The sequence below is a fragment of the Engraulis encrasicolus genome, chromosome 12 (genome assembly GCF_034702125.1).
Source record: "Engraulis encrasicolus isolate BLACKSEA-1 chromosome 12, IST_EnEncr_1.0, whole genome shotgun sequence".
Classification (NCBI taxonomy): domain Eukaryota; kingdom Metazoa; phylum Chordata; class Actinopteri; order Clupeiformes; family Engraulidae; genus Engraulis; species Engraulis encrasicolus.
In genome coordinates, this window is record NC_085868.1 from 22572168 (window position 1) to 22595364 (window position 23197).

At 46.6% G+C, this 23197-nt stretch overlaps 1 protein-coding gene across 1 annotated transcript in view; it reads left to right on the forward strand.

Annotated features, from left to right (window-relative positions):
• agap1 (ArfGAP with GTPase domain, ankyrin repeat and PH domain 1) overlaps window positions 1-23197 on the forward strand; it is a 157557-nt gene that overhangs the window by 23864 nt on the left and 110496 nt on the right. The window contains exons 2-3 of the mRNA XM_063211770.1: window positions 21236-21294; window positions 21584-21671. Coding sequence (XP_063067840.1) covers window positions 21236-21294; window positions 21584-21671 — 147 coding nt within the window. The remainder of the gene's footprint in view (window positions 1-21235; window positions 21295-21583; window positions 21672-23197) is intronic.

The window sequence follows — 23197 nt, forward strand, 5'->3', positions numbered from 1 at the left end:
GAAAGAGGTACAGGCGCCTCCGTTCCCGTACCACCAGGCTTGCAAGCAGCACGATGCATCAAGCAATCAAGATACTGAACACTCAACCCACTCTCCCTTCACTGTCAGCCTCTAGCCAGCCAGGCCACTGACAACGCTCCCCCCCCTCATCCCCACCACCATATCTGCGACTGAACATTCCACCTGCACTACTACATCTGTGACTGAACTTTCAACCTGCACTAACTCAAAACATACACATGCACACACACACACACACACACACACACACACACACACACACACACACACACACACACACACACACACACACACACACACACACACACACACACACACACACACACACAAGCACACTGCACTTTCTGCACTAAACCCAAACATACACACACTGACACACAAATCATACTCACACACATACACACACACACACACACACACACACACACATACACAGGTACACACACACAGACGCACACCGCACTTTCTACCTGCACTAAACACACACACACACACACACACACACACACACACACACGCACACACGCACACAAAACACATACAAACACACACACACACATACTGCTGCTGGTGTATTTAATAAAAACCTTTTTTTAATTATTTATTTCTTCAAATGCTACTATTACCATGTCAGAACGCTATAAAGGACTTTTAGAAAAAAGAACAACAAAATACCTCCTCTTAATGTATGTTCTCTACAAGTCTTCTGTTGTCCAGTCTTGCACTTTAAATGTCTGTATGAGCAATGTCTACGTCCATACTGTCTATGTCCATGTATGAGTACTGTCTATGTCTATACTGTCTATGTCCTTACCTAGATTAGTCTATGTCTGCATGGGAGAGCAAGAAACGCAATTTCAAATTCTTTGTATGACCAGTGCATGTAAAGAAATTGACAATAAACTTGACTTGACTTGAATGTATAGTGTCCTACCCTCATATGTAAACTTTTGCTAGTCTGTTTCTCCCTAAATATTGGTGTCAGATTCACACAAATGCAGTTCTGGGGTGCTACTCTGCTACTAAACAGGCACAGCAAGTATGATTGAAATTTGTGTCGGTCGGGTCCCAAAGTGTCTGATTTCACGTGAAATGACCCCACTGATGTTTTTTGGTTTAGTGAATTTTGTGTTTTTGTGGCTCTCCTCACTACAGCATCTGTGCTCCTTTAATGAAGTTGAAGTCAGTGGAAGTCTGAAAATAGACGTCATGATAAACAAGTAGTTTGCATTATTGAATTGTTTGTTTGATAAATTGTTTGTTCGATTTGTGACACCGATAAGTCTGTCAGTGTGCCTACCTTTCTACCTTCATGTCTGCCTGTCTTCTTGTCTGTCTGCCTACCTATCTCTTTGCCTGCTTGTCTGCATGTCCTCCCGCCTATCTGTCTGTTTATCTGTCTTACTGTCTTCTTGTCTCTCTGTCCTCCTTCCTCTCTATCGGCCTGTCTCTTTGCCTGTCTTCATCTCCTTGACCCCTCTGACCCAGCCCCCCACTTGCCTCAGGAGGAGAGGACCTCTTTATGCTGACCCAGTCACTGGGTGCGTGTGCGTGTGCGTGTCGGTGTCTGTGTGCGTGTGCGTGTGTGTGTGTGTGTTTGTGTTTCATTTCTTTCTGTTGGCCAGTGATGTATGAGTTCTTGTCCTACAGCCTCAGCAGAAACACCAGGCTGTGAGTGTGAGAGGCCAAGTGACTGATAAAGAGAGGCATTGTGTAGTGGTGGTGGTGGTGGTGGTGGTGGTGGTGGTGTCGGGCCACACAACACTGTAGTATCCCCCTGGGGGCAGATTTGGAGAATAGGTGTGGTCCTCTCACTGTCTTCTCTTCTCTTGTTCTCCTAGTGGTTCTTACACACAGACACAGACAGACACAGACACAGACAGACACAGACACAGACAGACACAGACACAGACAGACACAGACAGACAGACACAGACAGACAGACACAGACAGACAGACAGACAGACAGACAGACAGACAGACAGACACAGACAGACAGACACAGACAGACAGACAGACAGACAGACAGACAGACACAGACAGACAGACAGACAGACACAGACAGACAGACAGACAGACAGACAGACAGACAGACAGACGCGCACACACGCACGCACACACAGTATTTACCGGTACATACGTGTTGTGCACACACTAACACAGTATGCACTGAGGTGCACTCTCTCAGACACAGTGGGTGCTCATCTCTCTCACTCTCACACTCAGACAAACACCTTTTTATTTGGCAGCAGTGTAAATAGGCTGGAGGCAGTGATAAGTTACTCCTGGGAGGTGTCAGACAGACAGTGACGTGCTTTTGTTGGACTCGTGCGGTTCCAGTGTCCCCGACAGTAGGACATCGCCGCTGCCTCTGCCAGCCTATTACTGGATTAATTTAATCTGGGTTAGATGCCGCTGCTGCCCTATATATAGCTATAGATGGATAATTTCATTGATCAGCTTGATCATTGTGGAGAGTGTGCACCGTACAGTGTGTGCCGTTAAAAAACGAAAGGCAAACATCATCAACCACCCTGGCCACATTGCACTAACCTCACCCGCAAACCAAACAGGTGATGTGGACCTGTCCTCACTCACTGCAGTCTGGTAATTGCTAGCCAGGCCGTGCCCTCCTAGTGTCGCAACAGCTTCAGCGTTGTTACCAGTCAGGTCATGAGTCAATGCAAGTACTTTCTGAGTTCCCGCAAACACAGGAACTCCTCCCACTTTATTGGGAAGCAAACAATCATTAGCAAACCAAGGGAGGCCATTTGGGAAATGCTGTTTTGGGAAGTGTTAATTGTTATGCTCTTGGTCACACCAAGTCTCGAAGAGATTTGAAAGTCGATGATAATCAGTATGGTAATTGCAATCCTGAAGCATTATTCGGATGTGGAGCACTGTAGTGCGGAGAGTGTTGAATGTAGTTGAGAGTTTATCTTGCTGAATGTAATTTAATATCAAACTCCGGCAGACAGACAGACAAACACACACACACACACACACACACACACACACACACACACACACACACACACACACACACACACACACACACACACACACACAGACACACACACACTTGGACACACACACACTTGGACACACACACACTTGGACACACACACTCGCACTCAGACACATACAGATGGACACACACGGACACACGCACATGGATACACAGACACACGCACACACACTTCCAATGATAAAGTAACCCTAAGAGGGTCCAGAGGCGGTTGTACTGCGTGCTTCTCTGCTCTGCTGTGCGCTGCACTGGGCTGTGCTGCACTGCTGCGCTGTGCGTCTGTCTCTGTGGTATGTGATGCTAATCCTTCATTAGTTGTACATTTCTGCTGTCCTGCATCACCAGTTGGCACAGCAGCCGCCTCTGGATGCCTCTCGCTCCACACTCCACTACACCACTCCACTCAGTCATGCAGCCAACCAGCCGGCTGCAGGGAGAAGGAGAAGGGGAGACCTGCAGCTGGCCTGGAGAGAGAGAGAGGGAGGGAGGGGGAGAGAGAGAGATACGGAGAGAGGGGGAGATAGGGGGGTAGGACCTGCAGCTGGCCTGGAGAGAGAGAGAAGGAGAAAGCGAGGGAGATAGATGGAGAGAAAGGGAGAAATTTGGGGGACAGCACGTACATGAGAGGCAGGGAGAGGGGGGGGTGAAAGATGGGGGGAGAGGTGGACAGCTGAGAGAGAGAGAGAGAGAGAGAGAGAGAGAGAGACCTAAGGGATATGGAGAGAGGGAGCAATGGATGAGAGAGATGCATTTATGAGAGATGGATGAGGGAGAAGAGAAGAGAGTGAGGGAGAAGAGAGACGACTGATGGATGTCTGTGGGATCTGGGCTCCAGTCCAGCCCTCTAACCGCCTGCTCAGCCCTCCTCGCATTCCTGCTGTGCCTCGCAGTGCGCACACTTCTGGTGGCGCTTACAGAGGTGTGGAAGGAGGGAGGGAGAGCGGGGGAAAGAGGCAGACTTGCAGTGCACACTGTGGCGCTCACTGAGGGGGAGAGAAGGGGGGGGGGGGGGGGGTTAGCACTGCCGCCAGTCAGACGGGCGAGAGTAGATATGCTGCTCACTGTGCGTATGCTTACAGAGGTGAAGGGGAGTGGGGAGAGCTGAGGGAGGTAGGTCTGCTGTGTGTACTAGACACTGTACAGTACAGTGGCACTCCCAGAGGTTAAGAGGGAGGGGAGTGGTTAGGCAAGCGGTTATGCCGGCAGGCTCGCACATCTTAAGAGGGAGGGGGGTGGACGCCGGGCCCAGCAGCTCGGGAGATGACGCTTGAGTGGCATTGCCTTGTTTGGCAGAGCTGCCAGCCAGAGCCGGAGCCAGAGTTGGAGTTGGAGTTGGGGACGGGGAGTGTGGCAGGCAGTGGGTGGCATTGGCTGAGCAGCAGGGCTGCACAGACAGACAGACAGAGGCAGTAGGGGAGAGCAGAGAAGAGTACGGTAGCCAACAGGCACAGTGCACACTGCTGCAGTGCTGGCACCGGCCGGCCCCGAAGCCACTCACTGCTCACTCAAGTGGTGGCAAGGCGACAAGGCAGACGTTTAGCAGTTTGTCATACTGTGTGTGTGTGTGTGTTACTGTGTGTTACTGTGTGTGCGTGTGTGTGTGTGTGTGTGTGTGTGTGTGTGTGTGTGTGTGTGTGTGTGTGTGTGTGTGTGTGTGTGTGTGCGTGCGTGCGTGCGTGCGTGCGTGCGTGCGTGCGTGCGTGCGTGCGTGCGTGCGTGCGTGCGTGCGTGCGTGCGTGCGTGCGTGCGTGCGTGCGTGCGTGCGTGCGTGCGTGCGTGCGTGCGTGCGTGCGTGCGTGCGTGCGTGCGTGCGTGCGTGCGTGCGTGCGTGCGTGCGTGCGTGCGTGCGTGCGTGCGTGTGTTACTGTGTGAAGTGGTTGTAACTGACAGACGTTTAGCAGTTTGTCAGTGTGTGTGTGTGCGTGTGTGTGTGTGCGTGTGTGTGTGTAAAGTGGCTGTGACTGATGGACCTTCAGCAGCTCAGTAGCATGTGTGCTTGTGTCTGTCGTTGTCTTTGCAGCGCGTGTGCGTGTGTGTGTGCGTGTGTGTGTGTGTGTGTGTGTGTGTGTGCGTGTGTGTGTGCGTGTGTGTGTGTTTGCATCATCCCCTCTAGGGAGGCATTGTCAGCCAGGCTGTATGGTGTGGTTACAGTACAGTAGACTCCTCATCCTCTCATCAGTGCAAACCATTGTCAGTGATGCTGCCTCTCCTCTCCTCTCCTCTCCTCTCCTCTCCTCTCCTCTCCTCTCCTCTCCTCTCCTCTCCTCTCCTCTCTTCTCCTCTCTTCTCCTCTCCACGCCTCTCCTCTCCTCTCCTCTCCACGCCTTGCCTTGCTTTGCCTTGCATTTTACAGTTATCTCAGCCTGGGACAGGTGTCTGTGGCTGAACTTGAAATCACTGCTTTAGCATGTGGCTGAATATGAAATCACTGTTTTTATATCATATGAGTTAACTATATGCTTTAGTATATTGTGAATGCCTAGTTTCTATCGGGGGTGTTTTGTTCAAACCATGGAGATTACCTAGCTCATTACCCCGGCTCTCTCTGGAATGGGCTGTCTTTTAGATGGAGCCGCCTCACAGTGTGTCTGTGTCTGTTTCTGTGTCTGTGTGCATCTTGGGTGTGTGATTTTGTGCATACGTTGAGCAAGCTGTTTGTGTGGGCGAGAGGTGGCTTTAGTCATAAGTCCTGTCATTAAGGGCTCTTTACCTGTGCTACCTTTCTCTACTTTAGCACCTTCAAAAAACGCTGTGTCCCAAAGTGTGTTTGTGTATGCAAGTGTGTTTGTCCTCATATTTATGTTTGAATAGTGCGTGTGCGTGTGCGTGTGCGTGTGCGTGTGCGTGTGCGGCTCTGCTTGTGTGTGTGCATATGTAAGCTGCCTATAAGTGTGTGTTTGTGTGAACTACCGGTTAACAAAAAAGAAACATTGGAAAAAGTGTTGGTTTCTGAAAAGGCCTGGTTTGGGAGTGGGGATAAGCCTACGTGTAGACAAGTCCTCCGAGGGAGAGAGGGGCTCCTGGGACCAGATAGCAGATGGGCGGAGCACGGTAATGAGGTGTTGCAAACAGCTGCCATCTTGAATCTGGGAGTTTTCATCTTGCTTTGTTGTTTTGCTCCACCCCCCCCTCCTCAATTCTTTTCCACACCAGCATAATTGTATGTGCTGTCCTTACTGACCCCATTAACAGCTTTTTGTGTGTGTGTGTGCGTGTGTGTGTGTGTGTGTGTGTGTGTGTGTGTGTGTGTGTGTGTGTGCGTGTGTGTGCGTCACCGTGGATGCCTGCGTTTATTTGTTTGTGTTTATGTGTGCGAGTGTGTGGGTTTAAATGTTTGTGTTTGTTCGTCGGACACTGAGCCTGTACTTTGAAGCCATGTTTAGCCTGGTTGTGGATTCTTAACACAGCGCGCTCATGAATACCATTCTGAAGACGTATTCGTTGGCCGCGCATCTGAAGTTAATTTGCCCTGGACAAACACTGCATGTCGGAGAAGGGGTTTTCTGAGTGTGCTGTGTGAGCCATACATCGATAGTACACATCACAGGCCGAGGTGTTGCTTATTTAAGGATTTACGAAGACAGACTTTAGTTTCTGAAAACCAAGCCAAGCTACACACACATGACTGATCTGACGGCATGTGTGTACAACCATGTAAATCCTCGACCCCTTGATAAGGGTGCAGGATCACAATCGTTTCTCTGTATGAAATAGAACATGTATGGCCCTACAGCCTTGGGATGAGCCACAGGCTAGAAACTGCACTGCACTTTAAAAAAATAAATAAATAAATAACATATTATTCTGGGAGCTAATTGGCAATGTGTGGCCATTTTTTTTCTCTCTTGGCATGTACTCTAGGCTCATAAATGTATGGAAGTCATTCAGTACGGCTCTTTTGGCTATACCACAACAACGCATAGCCACAGCTTGGTAGCCAGAGGCGATTACTGTGTGCGACACTAAGACTGGAAAGTCCCAGGAAGAGCCGATATGTCATCTTCACTGGAGACCCATGAAAGGGATATGTGAGTGTTAGGGGGAGACATGGGGGGGGAGGGGGGGGGGGTGATAGGGAGTTCAAGAAGGTTAAGAACTGTTTATTGTCAAAAGGAATATAGTTCCATCAATAACATTGCTAATTTAGTTTCGCTGCAGATACATTTTATAAGCTGAACTATGATGAGGTTTGAAACAAATTGGCTGATATTGCATAACTTAATGCAATACAGAAAATGCAGAGCAAAGTATAGTTGTCTTGCGGAGAAATTTGATCTGAAGAACTTGACAGCCACACCATCTTTGTGAACATGATATTCTTTTGCTTTGACCATCTTAGTTCAAGCTTTCCCATCCCATCTTCATGACCAGTCAATTGCACTATTGTGGACGAGAAACGGTGACTAGTCAGCCAAGGCATGAAATTATATTTGTTTTGGTTATTCATAAACCTAAGCTAGCCATACAGTCTATTTAGCCCAGTAGTTAGTGGCAAGGCTGCAATAGAGTTCTTCAGCGGAAGCGGAAGCATGTAGTAGATTGTAGTCTTTCATGTTAGCATTTAAGGACGTCCTGGTTCCTATCGGCTTCCGGCCTCCATTGGGAATGAATAGGGGTAAATTTCAAATAAGCTCCGAGTGCAAGCACGCGCTTAGCGAACCCCCGCAAACTGTCGAGGGTGTTAAAAATAGGCTGTAGGTATGATATGGTTGATCATTTTGTGTCAAACTTCGACATAAATACGATGTTGCGTCCATATGCTAAACCCGGAAGCTTTTGGCAACTACAGAAGCAGCGCCTGTATCTAACGGCATGTACGTGCGGATGGCTGTACCCATGGCAACCAAAGGAAAGTATGTAGTTCGGAAGTTTTAATGATCAGAAAGGGGTTAGCAATATTGAATTATAATCGTCATGATTTAACATGTGAATACACCAACATGATGATACGATCCGTTCCACTAATGAGAGGGGGATGCGGGGACACGCTAATGTTCGTTGTTGCCGTGCAACTTATATTTTTGCCAAACCTGAATCTCTATGGCGTTTTGCAATGTAAAAAATCGCCATGGAACCGGTAGTCCAAACGCCGCATACAAGTTGACGTCAACGCTGAAGAGCTCTATAGGTACAGTATTTTCCACTCGTGTTGTAATGTTATCTACTTCTGGGCCTGCTGTCTGTGGGGCTTTCTCTGCAGTGCTGGGAGGCTGCAGTATTTTTGGGCCAGTTGTTCAGATACCCTTCGACCAAGGTTGGACTTAGAGAAGGGGTTGGGGGTTGGCGATAAAAGTCTGGCAGGGGAAATTCAACACCTGGAATAAGGTCACTGTCAAATAAATTCACCAACATGCTATCAAAATAAGCTTCACAGATAACGAACATTCTAAATGATTGGGAAATGGGAAATGAGCTTGGGAAATGAAATATGGGAAATGAGCTTGGTGTTAAAAGTCTGTGGTCTTGTGTATGTAGTACAGTAACAAACCAAGGACATTGCAAGATGCTTGAAAATGAAATTTTGTTTTAGACCAATAAGCCAAGCATATTCCAAAATGCTCCACCAACGGGGTGCAAATCAGTAACTGCAAAAACATCTGTTTGGTAGATTAATGCTAGAAATACTTGAAATATTTTGTTGTCATCAGGTGTAGCTTGCCTGGTCATTAAATTGAAGTTATGGCCATGGCTAACTGCCATGAAGTTCCTGCATGTACATCATGTATATAAACCACATACCACACTCCTTTCGTGTTGTTAAAAAGAAATTGGCACATCAGCTGCATCAGTGTGTTAGCCGCAGACGTAAGTGGGTTATGTGTGTCATGAATAGCCTATCGCTGATGTATGCATTTAATAGGCAAACGTGTTTAGCTCTTCGCGGCTTTGTTCTTGAGGCCTCAGGGTATCTGTCCCAGATAGCTTGAGAAGAGCTCTTTTAGATACGGAGGGTGCATTTCAGTCTTCAGAAACTAGGGCTTTAAGACGGTGGTAGTCTATTGCTGAAGCATCGCTATGAAAGGAAGCCGTGCTGTGTGCATTCCTGCTGTATTGTCTCCCATTTCTGTTCAGTGTCTTATGTTGCTTTGGTGCGGTGGGCAGTTTAAAAAACCTGAGTGGACACTGCACAAACCTTTCTTCATGTAGAAATTGAAGATTTGCTGTAATATTCACCATTTGGCGAATTTTTATGTCTTCCGTTCTGCAGTCTTCTCTCTTCTTGCTTTAATAATCTCCTCATACCTGGTCTGCTGCAATACTCTGTGTAGAAAAGCTTTTCTTTACCATCTTTGACTAAATGGCAACCGAAACATCCATGTTCAACACTACTGTTGTCATGGACATGAACGAAATGCATTGTCTGAACAATCACAGTGGCCTTGGTTACATGGGACATTTAATTCTGAAGTAACTGAATTTAATTCTGAATAGAACTTAATTCTGCTTTGAAAACATCATGTTAAGCACTTCACAATTAGGACAGTGCAATGTAAACTCAAAGGAACTATGTAATTCTGAATTATTTATGTGGAATCAAAAACATCATGTAAACATGGTCAGTGTCCTTCAGAGGCTGAGTAGAGATGAACAGTATGAAACTCGAACTCGAGCAGAGGTTTTGGACTATGGAAAGCGTGGAAAACTATTTTGGTCATCCGCTCTAAAATGAGTACTATGTACCATGAAAATAAACACAAGGACTGCTTCGGAAAGGTCCTCGACCCAGTCAGATTCTTGGGCATAGCGGGATGCTTTCTGCATTGGGTTACAGATTTCGGAAGAACACAGCTGTGTACAAATATGTCTAAAGGGTCAGGAATCGGTACATTTTAACAGATGAAAATAAAACAATATTGCATAATTCAGTAATGATAACAAGACTAGTGCAGATTAAGTATGAAAAATGTAAGTCTTTGGACACCCTCACTAGTTCTTCAGCATCAGAAATGTCCCTCAATTCTGTATTGTTTTTGTGATCTGATGTTCCTTCAGTTGTCCTCTTCTGAGATGGTTGTTAGTTTCGGTGTTTGTTGCAGAACGTTTGTCAAGCCACTTTCATAGTCCAAAGCAACGGTGGCAACGGTATGACTGTGAGTTTCAGCTGATTGGTAACCAGCTCCTGACGTCCTGGTTCCCTTTGCGTCTGTGTAATGAGCCAGCTGCCGCATGAGTCGAGCGAAGGGGGAAGTAGAACAGGGGCCTGGAGGAGAGTAAAAATGGAATTCAAGACCGACGGAGACGTTCCTGCATCGTCATCGGAGGCACTCAGTCCTAAAGTCTCTCTGTCTGTCTGTCTATCTCCCTCACCCTCTGTCTCTCTCTGTCTCTCTCTTTCTACCTCTGTCTATTTTTTTCTCTCTCTCTCTCTCTCTCTCTCTCTCTCTCTCTCTCTCTCTCTCTCTCTCTCTCTCTCTCTCTCTCTCTCTTTATATATATATCTATCTTTATCTCTCTCTCTCTCACTCTCTCTCTTTCTCTCTTTATCTCTCTCTCTCTCTCTCTCTCTCTCTCTCTCTCTCTCTCTCTCTCTCTCTCTCTCTCTCTCTCTCTCTGTCTATTCTGTGTGTATGCCTCCTGTTCCCCCTCCCTGCATCCTTCTCTTTTTCACCTCTGCAGCAGAGATGACAATGCAGAGGAAGAGAAGTAAGGAAGTGTGTATCCAGTTCTGCACATACTGCTACAAGTATCCTATGGAGGTTAATGAAGGGTGATGAGCATAGACTATGTCTATTATAGACTTAAGTCAAGCATTTGATCCTGTGCGTGCGCATGCCTGTGCGTGCGCATTCCTGTGCCTGTTTATGCGTGTGTGTTTATGCGTGTGTGTTTATGTGTGTGTGTGTGCCCGCATGTGTGTGCACATTTATGCATGTGTATGTGATTCTGCGTGCGAGTGTGCCTCCGTTTGAGTTTGTTCAGTGCTGCTGCGGCACCAGTGCTGGATCGATGGCTTCACAGTCAACACCAAGGTTGACGTTGAACCTGATGACTCATCATATGCGTGCTGGTACTGATGCAGCAAGTGGGATGCAGAAGAGGAGATGGCTGGCTTAAGGCTGATGCATAGTCACGCGGTGCCGATTGCGGGGTAAAGCATAGACGTACTGTCAGCGGGGGGTATTGCCTCATAGTCGACCTACATGCGAATGCGTGCGAAAGGGCGTGGTGTTTTTTTTCCCTCCGAAAATTCAAGAGTGGGTCAAGGGGGGAGGGAGGAGGAGATTTTAATGACGTCAATTCACCTCCGTGACAACAGGGGGCGAACTAACTCATTCAGTTGAGCCCAGTCCCTAGAATGAATAACAAAGCTAATCAGCTGGCTATGTAAAACGTAATATTCCACTAGTAGCCTACTTCTAAAAGTTGGGGCATAATTAGATGGTACAACATCAGTTTATTTTTGGTCAAGTACTACATGAGATTAAATGCAAGACAAACGCCATTTTAAAAGACAATAGACAGCATGAATGGCCATTCACACCTGGGGCCTAGTAGTAGCTAGCCAGCTAAATCAGTCATTACAAACTCAAAGCTAGTTGACTAGCCACCTGAAACGTAATTCTACCACTAACAAAGAGGCTTCTTGCTATTAATTTAAAAAGTTGTGGCGTAATTAGACATGAATGATAGCATACAAGATTCTCTCTTTATTCATGTTTTACAGTTCAGGTGGTTAAAATGCCAAACAAAAGCCGTTTTAAATACAATACATCTAATGGCCATATTAACAGCTTAGCAACTGTCAGCCAAACCCATTCAAACTCTACAGGACATTAGCGAACCCTGTTTTAGAAGCTAGCTAGCCACACTACTTGTACTATATACTGTATCAACAAAGAGGCTTCTTGCTATTAATTTAAAAAGTTGTGGCGTAATTAGACATGGATGATAGCATACAGGAGTCTCTCTTTATTCATGTTTTACAGTTGAGGTGGTTAAATGAAACAAAAGCCATTTTTAAATACAATAGATAGCCTATCTAATTAACAGCTAGCTTAGCAACTGTCAGCCAAACCCATTCAAACTCTACAGGACATTAGCGAACCCTTTTTTAATGAGCTAGCTGCCACACTACAAAAGAACAAAGAGGCTTCTTTGCTACTACCACACTAGAAACATCATTCCATGATGGCCTTTTATGGATATTTCTAATTGATTTTTTGGAAGTTGTACTACTGAAATAAAAAACAGTTTCTCTTCTCCCTGTCAAGTAAACTCCAGTGATTTCCTGCCAAGTCATCTGCATCGTGTTTTTCGTTTTCCTTCAAACCTCCGCGGTAGGGTAGAAGAATAGAACACAACTGACCTATCAGGGCTGAGTTCCCCCCGGACTGCCGTAAGCGCATTGACCAATCACCGTCTTCAAGCATAGCTCAGCTCACGGACATTTCAGCCTGGGAGAAACATGCGTGTACTGCAGCCAGGGCTCGTTTTGTCGCTGCACAGGGGGGCGCTGTGGCTCATTCTCTGTGCAGAACCCCCGCGAACGCGCGACTCTAAACCCCCCTTTACTTTGAGGCTGGCATTGTGCCCTTTCTTCTTATCACCCTGGATCTTCCTGCTCGTCTGTGCGTATTGACTGTAGTGTATTGTGTGTGTGTGTGTGTGTGTGTGTGTGTGTGTGTGTGTGTGTGTGTGTGTGTGTGTGTGTGTGTGTGTGTGTGTGTGTGTGTGTGTGTGTGTGTGTGTGTGTGTGTGTGTGTGTGTGTTTGGTAACCATAATTGGAAGGCCATATCTGGGGGAAAAATCTTTTTTACAAAGTAGTGACATTCCATTTTTGCTGCTTTTCAGTCTGTGTATCAGTGCAGTGCAGTTAAAGTGCATCCTGTTTATGTCATGACTAAACATGCATCACAATATTCTATTGCACAGACAATGCATCAAGCTAGCACTACAAGAAAGATATCATCTGAACTTCACAACAAGCCTTTAGGCTATTAACCACTCTTTATTTGGTATGACAAACTTGTTGACGGTGTCATCACCTTTTTTGGTATGAGAAACTTGTTGACGGTGTGATCACGGGCCAGAATCGAGCCCGGCTTTCCTGCGTGACTGCATGGTGCCTTAGCCGTGTGCGCCACCACCAAGGCCAATATGGTCACCTTTTTTACTGGGTTTGTAAGGAAACCTGTTAGGTTCAGGACAAACCTTTGTTGTGTGTCTGGTCTTTGTTCATCTTTGTGCTGACACAAGAGATCCCGATTGACGACCACAAACAAACATGCTGTGCTCAGGCGTTCACAGAAGTGGAAATCAATGGTGACCAACATTCGTGCGAGTGTCTGATTGACCATGAGAGGCGCGTGTGTGTGGGTGTGTAGGAGTTTGTGTTTTGTGTGTGTGTGTTGGTTCAAGTGTGTGTTGCAATGGAATATAGATTGTCAATTTTGGCGATTGTGTTCGAGTGTGAGATGGTACATGTAGTCAATTTGCGCAGTGCGTGTTTGAGAAAGGAAAGTAATAGATACAATATTTGTTCGACTGTGTAGTTTAGGTCGTCTATTTGTGCAATTGTGTGTCTGAATGTGTGAAATGATAGATGGAACATCTGGGCAAGTGTGTTAAGCCGGAGATGCATACTGCAATTTACATGGGTGTATGTGAAGCCGTTGATACTTGATAGGGAGATAGAAGTTGCCATTGAGGCTGGAGCTGGAGCTGACTGACTGCCCCAGAAGTTGGAGGAAGGTACTGTATGTTTTTCAGTGGGAAGCTGTAGATGGTCCCCATTTGTGTTTGAAATGTGTTTGAAATGATAGCTGGAACATTTGTGCAAGACAGTGTGTTAAGCCATAGATGCTGTACTTTTTCAGTGCGTGAAGCTGTCGATAATCACAGCCGATGGCGAGATTTTCATCCAGACTGGGGTTCACTGGCTGACTGAGTGGCACTGTGCTGATCATCATAAATGGCCCAAGAGGAGGAGAGGCAAAAAGCCCTTTAAAAAAAGTGGAATGTCAGTGGCAGCAGGCTGGAAAACAGGAAACAGCTGTAACAACATCCTGTGGTGGCAGAGGGGCGCATGTATGCATGTAATGTAATGTAATGTAATGTATGTATGCGGGGAGTGCCTGTGCTGTGTGGCAGCCAGCCCATCAGTCAGTCAGTCAGTTAGTCAGTTGGTCTTGATTGGTGATTGGCCATTGGTGGTCCCCAGACACCAGAGGTGCCAGCTTACTGGCTGCCAGATGTGACCTAGCCCCGCCCCTCTTGCTCTGGAGCCCTGGCCTGGCAGGCACTGGTAACAAAGGGCCTTTGTGTTGTGTGTGTGTGTGTGTGTGTGTGTGTGTGTGTGTGTGTGTGTGTGTGTGTGGGTGTGTGTGTGTGTGTGTGTGTGTGTGTGTGTGTGTGTGTGTGTGTGTGTGGGTGTGGGTGTGTGTGTGTGTGTGTGTGTGCATGAGTGTGTGTGTGTGTGTGTGTGTCACTGAGGAGGCCTGGAGCCCGATACAGTGTCCACTGGGGGCCCAAGGAGGCTGTGGTCCCTGGCCTCTCCACGGGTCAATGGATGGAGAAGACGGACTGCTTAACACATCAGACCCTTGCATACTGTGTGTGTGTGTGTGTGTGTGTGTGTGTGTGTGTGTGTGTGTGTGTGTGTGTGTGTGTGTGTGTGTGTGTGTGTGTGTGTGTGTGTGTGTGTGTGTGTGTGTGTGTGTGTGGGTGCGCTTGTGCATGAGAGAGAGAGAGAAGTAGAGTGGATTTGTGTGTGAGAGTGAAATGGACAGAAAATGTGCGTGTGAATTAGACGGACTGAGAGCAAGATTGCATAAGAGAGAAGAATTGCAGAATGGTGTTTTCTGTGAGATAAAAATAGGATGTGAGGAAAACTGTTGGAAAACTGTAGGAGGAGATCGAGAAAAATTAAAGCTAGAGAGAAGACTGGAGGAAGGGATGGAGCTAGGCCCGGACAATATGACGATATATATCGTTATTGTGATATAAAAGTGTATATCGTGACCTTTCTCCTATATCGTTTATATCGTGATAGTAATTTTATCAGTTTTATACAATTGAATATCATTTAATTACATTTCATGTTGTCACAATAGAAACTATAAGTTAATGTAACTGTAAAAATAAGAATAAAAAGATCCATTTTAAAGAAAGGTTGTTTTGCGACATGAAAAAATAAAGAGCAAATAAAGAGAATGACTGAAAACGTATGTAATTGTGGTATATCGTGATATATATTGTTATCGCGATATAAAGTGATCCATATCGTGATATTGTTTTATTTCCATATCGCCCAGCCCTAGATGGAGCCATACTTGTTCAGAGCCCTGAACCCTGTTTCATGTTGCATGCTTTCCCTTATTCCCCTTCCTTTATTTGTCTTATCTTCTCCTCATCCGACTGCATAGGGGCTCAATGAGGCCTTTGTACGGCGGGCAGCTAACACAGCCATGAGGACGACCAGGACCCTCAGACTCACTCTGTCACTCAGCCACACTCTAAAACACAGACATGCGCACAGATTGACAGATATGCACACTCGCGCACGCGCACGTGCACACACACACACACACACACACACACACACACACACACACACACACACACACACACACACACACACACACACACACACACACACACGCACACACACACACACGCACACACAACTGAAGCATGCAGAGACTGAGGTTCACACACAGAACACACCAACATGAGCGTGCACGCGCACACACACACTCAAACACACTCTTGAACTCACACTTGTACTCAGACATACTTGTAGGCAACATTCTTGTGAGTGCTGTTTTTGTGCTCATGAAGTTATTTAGGGAGTGTCAGTCAAAGATGGGAAATGCTCTTTGGGGAGAGAGATGTAGACGGACGGACAGATGGACAGACAGACAGACAGACAGACGGAGAGGGAAAGATGCACAGAGAATCAGATGGACAGCGGTCCTTGGGGACTTTCTCTTAACTTGGATTCATTTAGCTGCAGATGTGTACAGGCATCCGATATGGAAAAAAAAACCCATGAAGAATGTCAGAACAGAAGATTCATGCAGACGAGACAAAAGAGGAAAGGAAAAACTATCTACAGTTATAGAAGAAAGTCAGTCAGACAGCTCATTAAAACCAGAAGAGCAGAAATATTCAGTAATAACACATTCAGAAATCAAAAGTCAATATGCAAAGAAAGGTCTTGTGATTCATGTTCCCATGAGTCTCGCTGCAGTTTTCTAGTGGTGCAGTGCTCAGTGCTTTTAAAGCTCTCAGTACATTGGTAGAATGCATGGGCAGCCGAAAGATTCAGTCAGTTTTTTGTGATTATAATACTTACATTGTTTTGAGTTAGTATGATGGTATAAACTCGGTAGAAATTGTATGAGCTGCATAGTTTATACTGGACCTGTTTTAACAATATGTCAATTTAGTGCTATGTGGTGCTGCATGGAAGCTTGAGTGGACGTGAGTTCAGTTGCTGACTTGAGGAAAGCTGGAGCTCCCAAAAGATTGTGGAGTTTCCTAGACACGTTTGGCATCTATACTAGTACAGTACAAGTTAAAAAGTCAAAAGAAACTACTGGCAGAACTGGTGCCTGTGGGTCAAAGACGTCCAAAAAGGAATTGTCATTCAGTGTAACGAATACCTTCTACTGACTGTAACGGTAAAAAACATGACTCTTTTTATTTTATTTATTTTTCCAGTGAATTCATGAAAGCCTCGGCTGTTCACTTGAAACAATTTTAAAATCTTGTTTTTTTTACAGTTGCAGTCAGCAGAACGTATCCGTTACACTGAATGACAATTCTTTTTTTTGGCTGTTTTTATTTGCTCAAACTAGTACTTGTTGGTGTGAGTGCATTTCAAAAGTAAGGAGTCAAGCTCCTGAACAGGGTGTGGTGGTGCGGCGGCATCCACTGAACATACTGTACAGTGCTACCTACCTATGCCACCATCACCTCCCATTGGACACCAACTGTCACGGACTGACACAGATTTGTTTTTTTTGCACCTCTTTCTCTCCGTATGCACACACCCCCACACGCAGAGATGAGATATGGAGAGAGAGGGATGCCGAGAGAGATAAAGACAGAGCTTGACACAGATTCAGCTACGCCATGAATTAGTAACGCAGCCATGGCTCCATGCGTGACTCCTTGAGTGGTCGTGATGGTGGTGGTGATGGTGGTGGTGGTGGTGGGGGCTCATTCTGGAAGGACGCGTCCAGTGCCGGTGGCTGGAGCTCGGAGCAGCTCTGGCCTACTTTACCCCTGGCCCTGGAGAAGGGACAGGACCTCAGGGTGTGAAGAGGGATGGAGAGAGGCAGAGAGCGAGCGAGAGGGAGAGAGAGAGAAAAAAGGATAGAGAGAGAGAGAGAGAGAGGCAGAGAGCGAGCGAGAGAGAGGGAGAGAGAGAGAGGTTACTGCATAGATGGAGACATGAGAGAGCTGCTGTAGAGGTTAATGGCGTAGAGATGAAAGATGTAGCGGGTGATGAAAGCACCAGGCACATCAAGCGGCATGATGGCAGTAGGTGGCGGGGTGGGGTGGTGGTGTGGTGATGATGGCAGTAGGTGGTGGAGTGGGGTGGTGGTGTGGTGATGGCAGTAGGTGGTGAGGTGGGGTGGTGATGATGGCAGTGGGTGGCGGAGTGGTGGTGTGGTGATGATGGCAGTAGGTGGTGGAGTGGGGTGGTGGTGTGGTGATGGCAGTAGGTGGTGGAGTAGGGGTGGTGATGATGGCTGTGGGTGGAGGGGTGTGGTGGGGTGGGGTGGTGTTGATGGTGGTTGGGTGAGGAACGGGAGGGAACATGCACCGTTATGGGAATGGCAGTGGGGCTGGGTGTGGTCTTGGATGGGCAGGGTGGGAAACGATGGAGGTGGGGAGTAGGGGTGGGGTTCCTGGCGATGTTGATGGGAAGGGTGTGAAGTGGGTTAGGGAACATGCAAACATGCTCCATTATGGGTGATGGCAGTGGGTTAGGGTGTGGTGCTATAGGTGGCGGGTGGGTGGCTCTGGAGGTTTAGGATGATGGGAATGGGGGGTGGTGGTGTACATTGTGATGGTGGTTACCGTAGGGTTTTGGAGATGGTGGGTGGGTGCAGGGTTTTTTATATGGTGATGGTTTATATGGTTTTGTGGGTTGGGATTAAAATAATTGGAGGAGCTGGGATGCTTGTACTGTGAGGCAAGTTGGTGGGTCTCGGATGGGGTTAGGTTAGGGTGAAGAGGGTTGGGGGGGGTGTAAATTGTGATGCTGGTTAGTTTTTTAGGATTATGGAGGGGGTGAAGTTGCAGGGTGCTCCAGGTGATTGTGTTTTGGGTTTTGATTAGGATAGCCGTAATAATAGGGATCTAAGTTATTCTATTGTACTGTACTGTACTGAACTGGGGGTGGAGGTGGTGGTGGAGGACTAGTCGGGGGTTGGGGAAGCTACCCTCCCCGAGATGCAGCTGTGAGTGAGAGTGAGCTGGAGAGAGAGAGAGGAGAGGGGGGGGGTACATGTAGGTCAGCAGAGCGATGACCAGCTCCTCACACACTAGGGAATAAGAGCTCAGGGTGACCCCCAGCATCAGAACAGGATGCGCTGTACTGTACTGCGCTGTACTGTACTTGGCTTGGCTTCCCTCGCTGTTTAAGTTATCGGTTTCTCTGGGATACGCTCGTTTTTATGGCTCGCTTTTTCCCCTATTTCCTCCTCTTTTCTGTTGCTGTTGTTGTTTCGAGCTCATAGCTGCTTGTAATAATTGTGTGTGTGTGTGTGTGTGTGTGTGTGTGTGTGTGTGTGTGTGTGTGTGTGTGTGTGTTTGCGCGCGCACTGTAACTCAGTCCAGACTATGTAGGCTGGAGGGCCATAGGTCATGGGAAACAAGGGGGGCGGTGAATTAAACCACACACACACACACACACACACACACACACGCGCGCACACACACGCACACACGCACGCGCGCACACACACACACACACACACAAGCAGAGTGTACAGACTATTTTTCTTTCCCATTCTCCCTGTGTCTCCCATACAGTACAGCAAGATAGATGTGCACGCTGTAACAGACCGTCCTCCACTTTGAAAAGAGTTTCATGAGCTCTAATTTGGGCGTGTAGGCTAGGCGTGTTTTTCAGCGCTTCAATAAAGACGTCTTGCTCATAAAAAGACAGCATGTAATGCTGCTGACAGCAGAGTCTGCCACCGCAGGCCACACGGCAGAATACACACATGCGTGCTTGTATGTGTACTATAGTCGTGTCTGTGACTTTGAGTGTTTGTGTGTAGTTGTGTGCGTGATATTGGGCTTGTGTGTGTGTGTGTGGCCCCCACATGTACACACACACACACACACACACACACACACACACACACACACACACACACACACACACACACATACACGCACACACACACACACACTGTGGGCCTTTAGGTAGGGGCTGGGTTTCTCGGGTGCGGTAGGGGAGGCGGTAGATAGACCCACTTGTATTGATTGTCATCAGTGTGCGACTAGCATAAGCTAGTTACGCTGTACCACAGAGCTCAGATGAAGAACCTAAAGGGCCGTACACACACATCGCTGCTATTTACTAGCTTCTCGCTTGCTCGCCTACTGGCCTCTCTTTCATGGAACGTTCGCTAAAAGTTCCCGCGGCTTTAAATGCCAATGAACAGGCGAGAAGTACCGAACTCTGTATTCCAATTGGTTACTCGCTTACTCGCCTCGCTCGAAGATAAAATATTTTCAACCCGGGATCCACCCACATCGCATCGCTTGTACAGTACTCGCCTGCTAGTCTCGCTGGAACACATTGACATTCTATTGAGTTCATTCGCTGAGCGAGTAACTAGCAGCGACGTGTGTGTACGGCCCTTTACACATACACGTGTAATCAGTTTTTGCTGAAAACAGCTGGATTGTTTTAGATTGGTTTGTTTTTCCTTCGTCAAGACTTCAAACAGCAATTATATTTAATAAATTGTGTGTTTGTGGTGCACTCATGGTACTCGTGCACTGTGCCTCTCATAGACGTAGGGCTAGGTCTTAACATCAATGCTGATAATGATGATGACTTTGGGGTGTTCCTTTCAACACATTTGTTATCCTTCAGAGTTGCCTGTGTAACAGAAATACACGGGCAGGCTGACATGTGCAATGATGAAAGAGTAAAGCGAAGAGGAGAAAGTAAAGCTTATTCAAGTGAAGTGAAGCTAAAGTGAAGCACCTGGACACACGGCAGAGTTATACTTGGCTGTGGATGTATTATAAATGACTCCACTGCAACTCGGAAGAAAGGCATTTTCTTGGCCACGCCACGCCGGGCTACCGGACCAATTTCCTCTTGTCCTCTCACCATCTTCCTCTCCTCCGATCTCCCCCCTTGACACTGTTTAGAGTTTGGAGTAACCTAGATTCAGGACTGACATCTGGCCCCCAACATATAGATCTCACGTCACACAGATATAGACTGTGAACAATCCTTTAGGAAGACATTCAGTTTCATAGGCTGTAATGGACTCTTTTAACGCATATATTGCATGCGTTCATTTATGTATATTATGTATAGTGTCTAGGGATGCACCGATACCACTTTTTTGAAAACCGATACAAGTACGAGTACTTTAATATGTGTACTTGCCGATACAGAGTACCGATACCGATACCTTTTACCACCAAAATACAATGAAAATAAATGCACGGCCTTGTTTTTTTCCACCTGTGATATTTTTATTGTCCATTTCCATGTAGATTTAAATGTTAGTAAATGTATGAGGTTGCACTTTTTTCCATGCTGCTTTCAAGTCCACAGAACGCGACAAGATTTTGCATTGTTTTGTGTAATAGCAGTATCGTTCCTGGTATCGGCAAGTGCTTGACGAGTACGAGTACGAGTATAATGAGCAGTATCGGGTGCTGATACCGATACCAGTATCGGTATCGGTGCACCCCTAATACTGTCTATGAAAAGCTGTGCTGATGTAAGTAGTCTCCCTCAGCATCTTTAATGTCATTGTGCACGTACAGTGACAGTGACAGTGACAGGCATTCTATTTAAGGCACATCGTTAATGATGACCGTGCTGATTCCTGTGCCGCCGCATGTTCACAAAACTCTCAGGAGGAGACTTGGTGGTGATTATTTTTGCGTGCCCATTTGTTCTGCGCGGGCGGTGAGAGGAACTTTCCGTGGTGATTAATCGGTTTGTTTGTCTCCTCTTGTGTTTACAGATGCGTTCGTCAACAGCCAGGAATGGACCCTGAGTCGGGCAGTACCAGAACTGAAAGTGGTGAGTGCTTCTTGTTCCACTCCAGACTGCATGACAAATCGTGTATGCTGTTGCAAAGCTTTGTGGCTTTGATATGTTTTTAAATCAGCTGAGCAAGGCTTTTTTGAGTTGCTCACTTGAAGATGAGAGTAAGATGTTGTGGAATGGTTTCTAGATGATGTTTGGATGTCCTCTCTCTGTGTCGGTCTCTCTCTGTCGCTCTCTCTGTCGCTCTCTCTCTCTCTCTCTCTCTCTCTCTCTCTCTCTCTCTCTCTCTCTCTCTCTCTCTCTCTCCCTCCTTCTCACCCAGGGCATCGTGGGTAATCTGGCCAGTGGGAAGTCAGCTCTCGTGCACAGGTACCTGACGGGAACGTACGTACAAGAGGAGTCGCCAGAAGGTAACAACACCACTGCACACTATTCCTTCACACATGTTGACAGTAATTACACTTCATGAGTATGTCCATCATGCTTTTATCCTGTTGTCAATTAAAATTCTGGATGAGTGTGTTTTGATTGAACTCTCTAGACCGAGCACCGCTAGGCACAACTGTGCCACTGCCAACGTATATAGAGAGGGCTGTCAGTATACACATAAAATATCCATATAAAGCATCCTTATAAAGACCAAGCTTAGAACTTGGAGGTCAGAAAGTACGTTTGCTGTTAGCAGCATAATACCCAGACAGACGTTAGTATGCCAGCTTGTGTCGTGGGAATGTGTGCATCCTCCTCCAGCTAAGCCTAAGGCTCTTCTCTCTTCATCTCTGTCTTTCTCCCTCTGTTTTACTTTTTTTCTCTCTCTCTCTCTCTCTCTCTCTCTCTCTCTCTCTCTCTCTCTCTCTCTCTATCTTTCTCTCTCTCTCTACTCTTTCCCTTTTCTCTATCTCCCTCTCTTTCTCCAGGTTTTACTTTCTCTCCTTCTCTCTCTCTACTTTCTTTCCCCTTTCTCGCTCGCTCTCTCTCCACTCTTTCTCCCCTCTCTCCTCCTCTCTCTCCCTCCCTCCCCCTCTCCCTATCTCTTCTCTCTATATATGTGAGTGTATGCATGCATATGCCTGCAAGCAGGAGAAGCCCACCATACTTGTTATTAATTATTGAGCGATCGTGAGGAGAGCTTAGCCAAGGCGTCCTGCCCGAGCTCAGCGTGGGAATAGAACCCACGGGCCAGGCTGTTCTGTTCTGCTCTGTTCTCCTCTCTTCCCACTCGCCCCAGTAAATATTTAATGTCTCCTTATTAATGATTATACCGAGAACTCTGTTGCACCAAAATCACTGAGGATATGTACGGCTAAAATACTAATAACTTGCATGCAGTGTTGACGAGGGACATTTAAAGTTTGCTCGAGTTTGATGCAAGATGTTTCAGAAGTCAAGTAACTATAGCTTGTGAATAGACAATATAGAACTGAACTCCACGGCATGAGTTGTCTCTCTTGTGTGACACTAAACATGAACACATGGACAGAGAGGTGAAAGGGTTGAAACGAAACCCAGCTAGTAAGCGAAATCAGAGCTCTCTGTCTTCCCTTGCTGACAGTTTTCTTGCATAGCAGTGTAGTAAATGGTTTATGAATGAGTAGATGATTTGTAGCAAATGGCCAGCCTGGCTTTTGAAGCCATAATCTAGTACTGCAGGGATGTTTCCGCCATTCACCAAACCAGCTGATGTGTGATTGGCAAAACTGTTGAATCAGACAGAGTAGTTGCTAGTTGGAATCATCTGAACCAGGTGATTGGGGATTTAGAGTATGTCATACCAGACTGCTCTACAAAAGGCAAAGTGCAGTAACTATATTTGATAAACTTGAGTTTAGACTGAAAATGGTCCTCATAACACCTACTTTCTCTTTTGACAAAGCCTAACAGGTGAACACACTGGTAGCGACAAGATTAAGCGACAGAGAATCGGTGGACTGTGCAG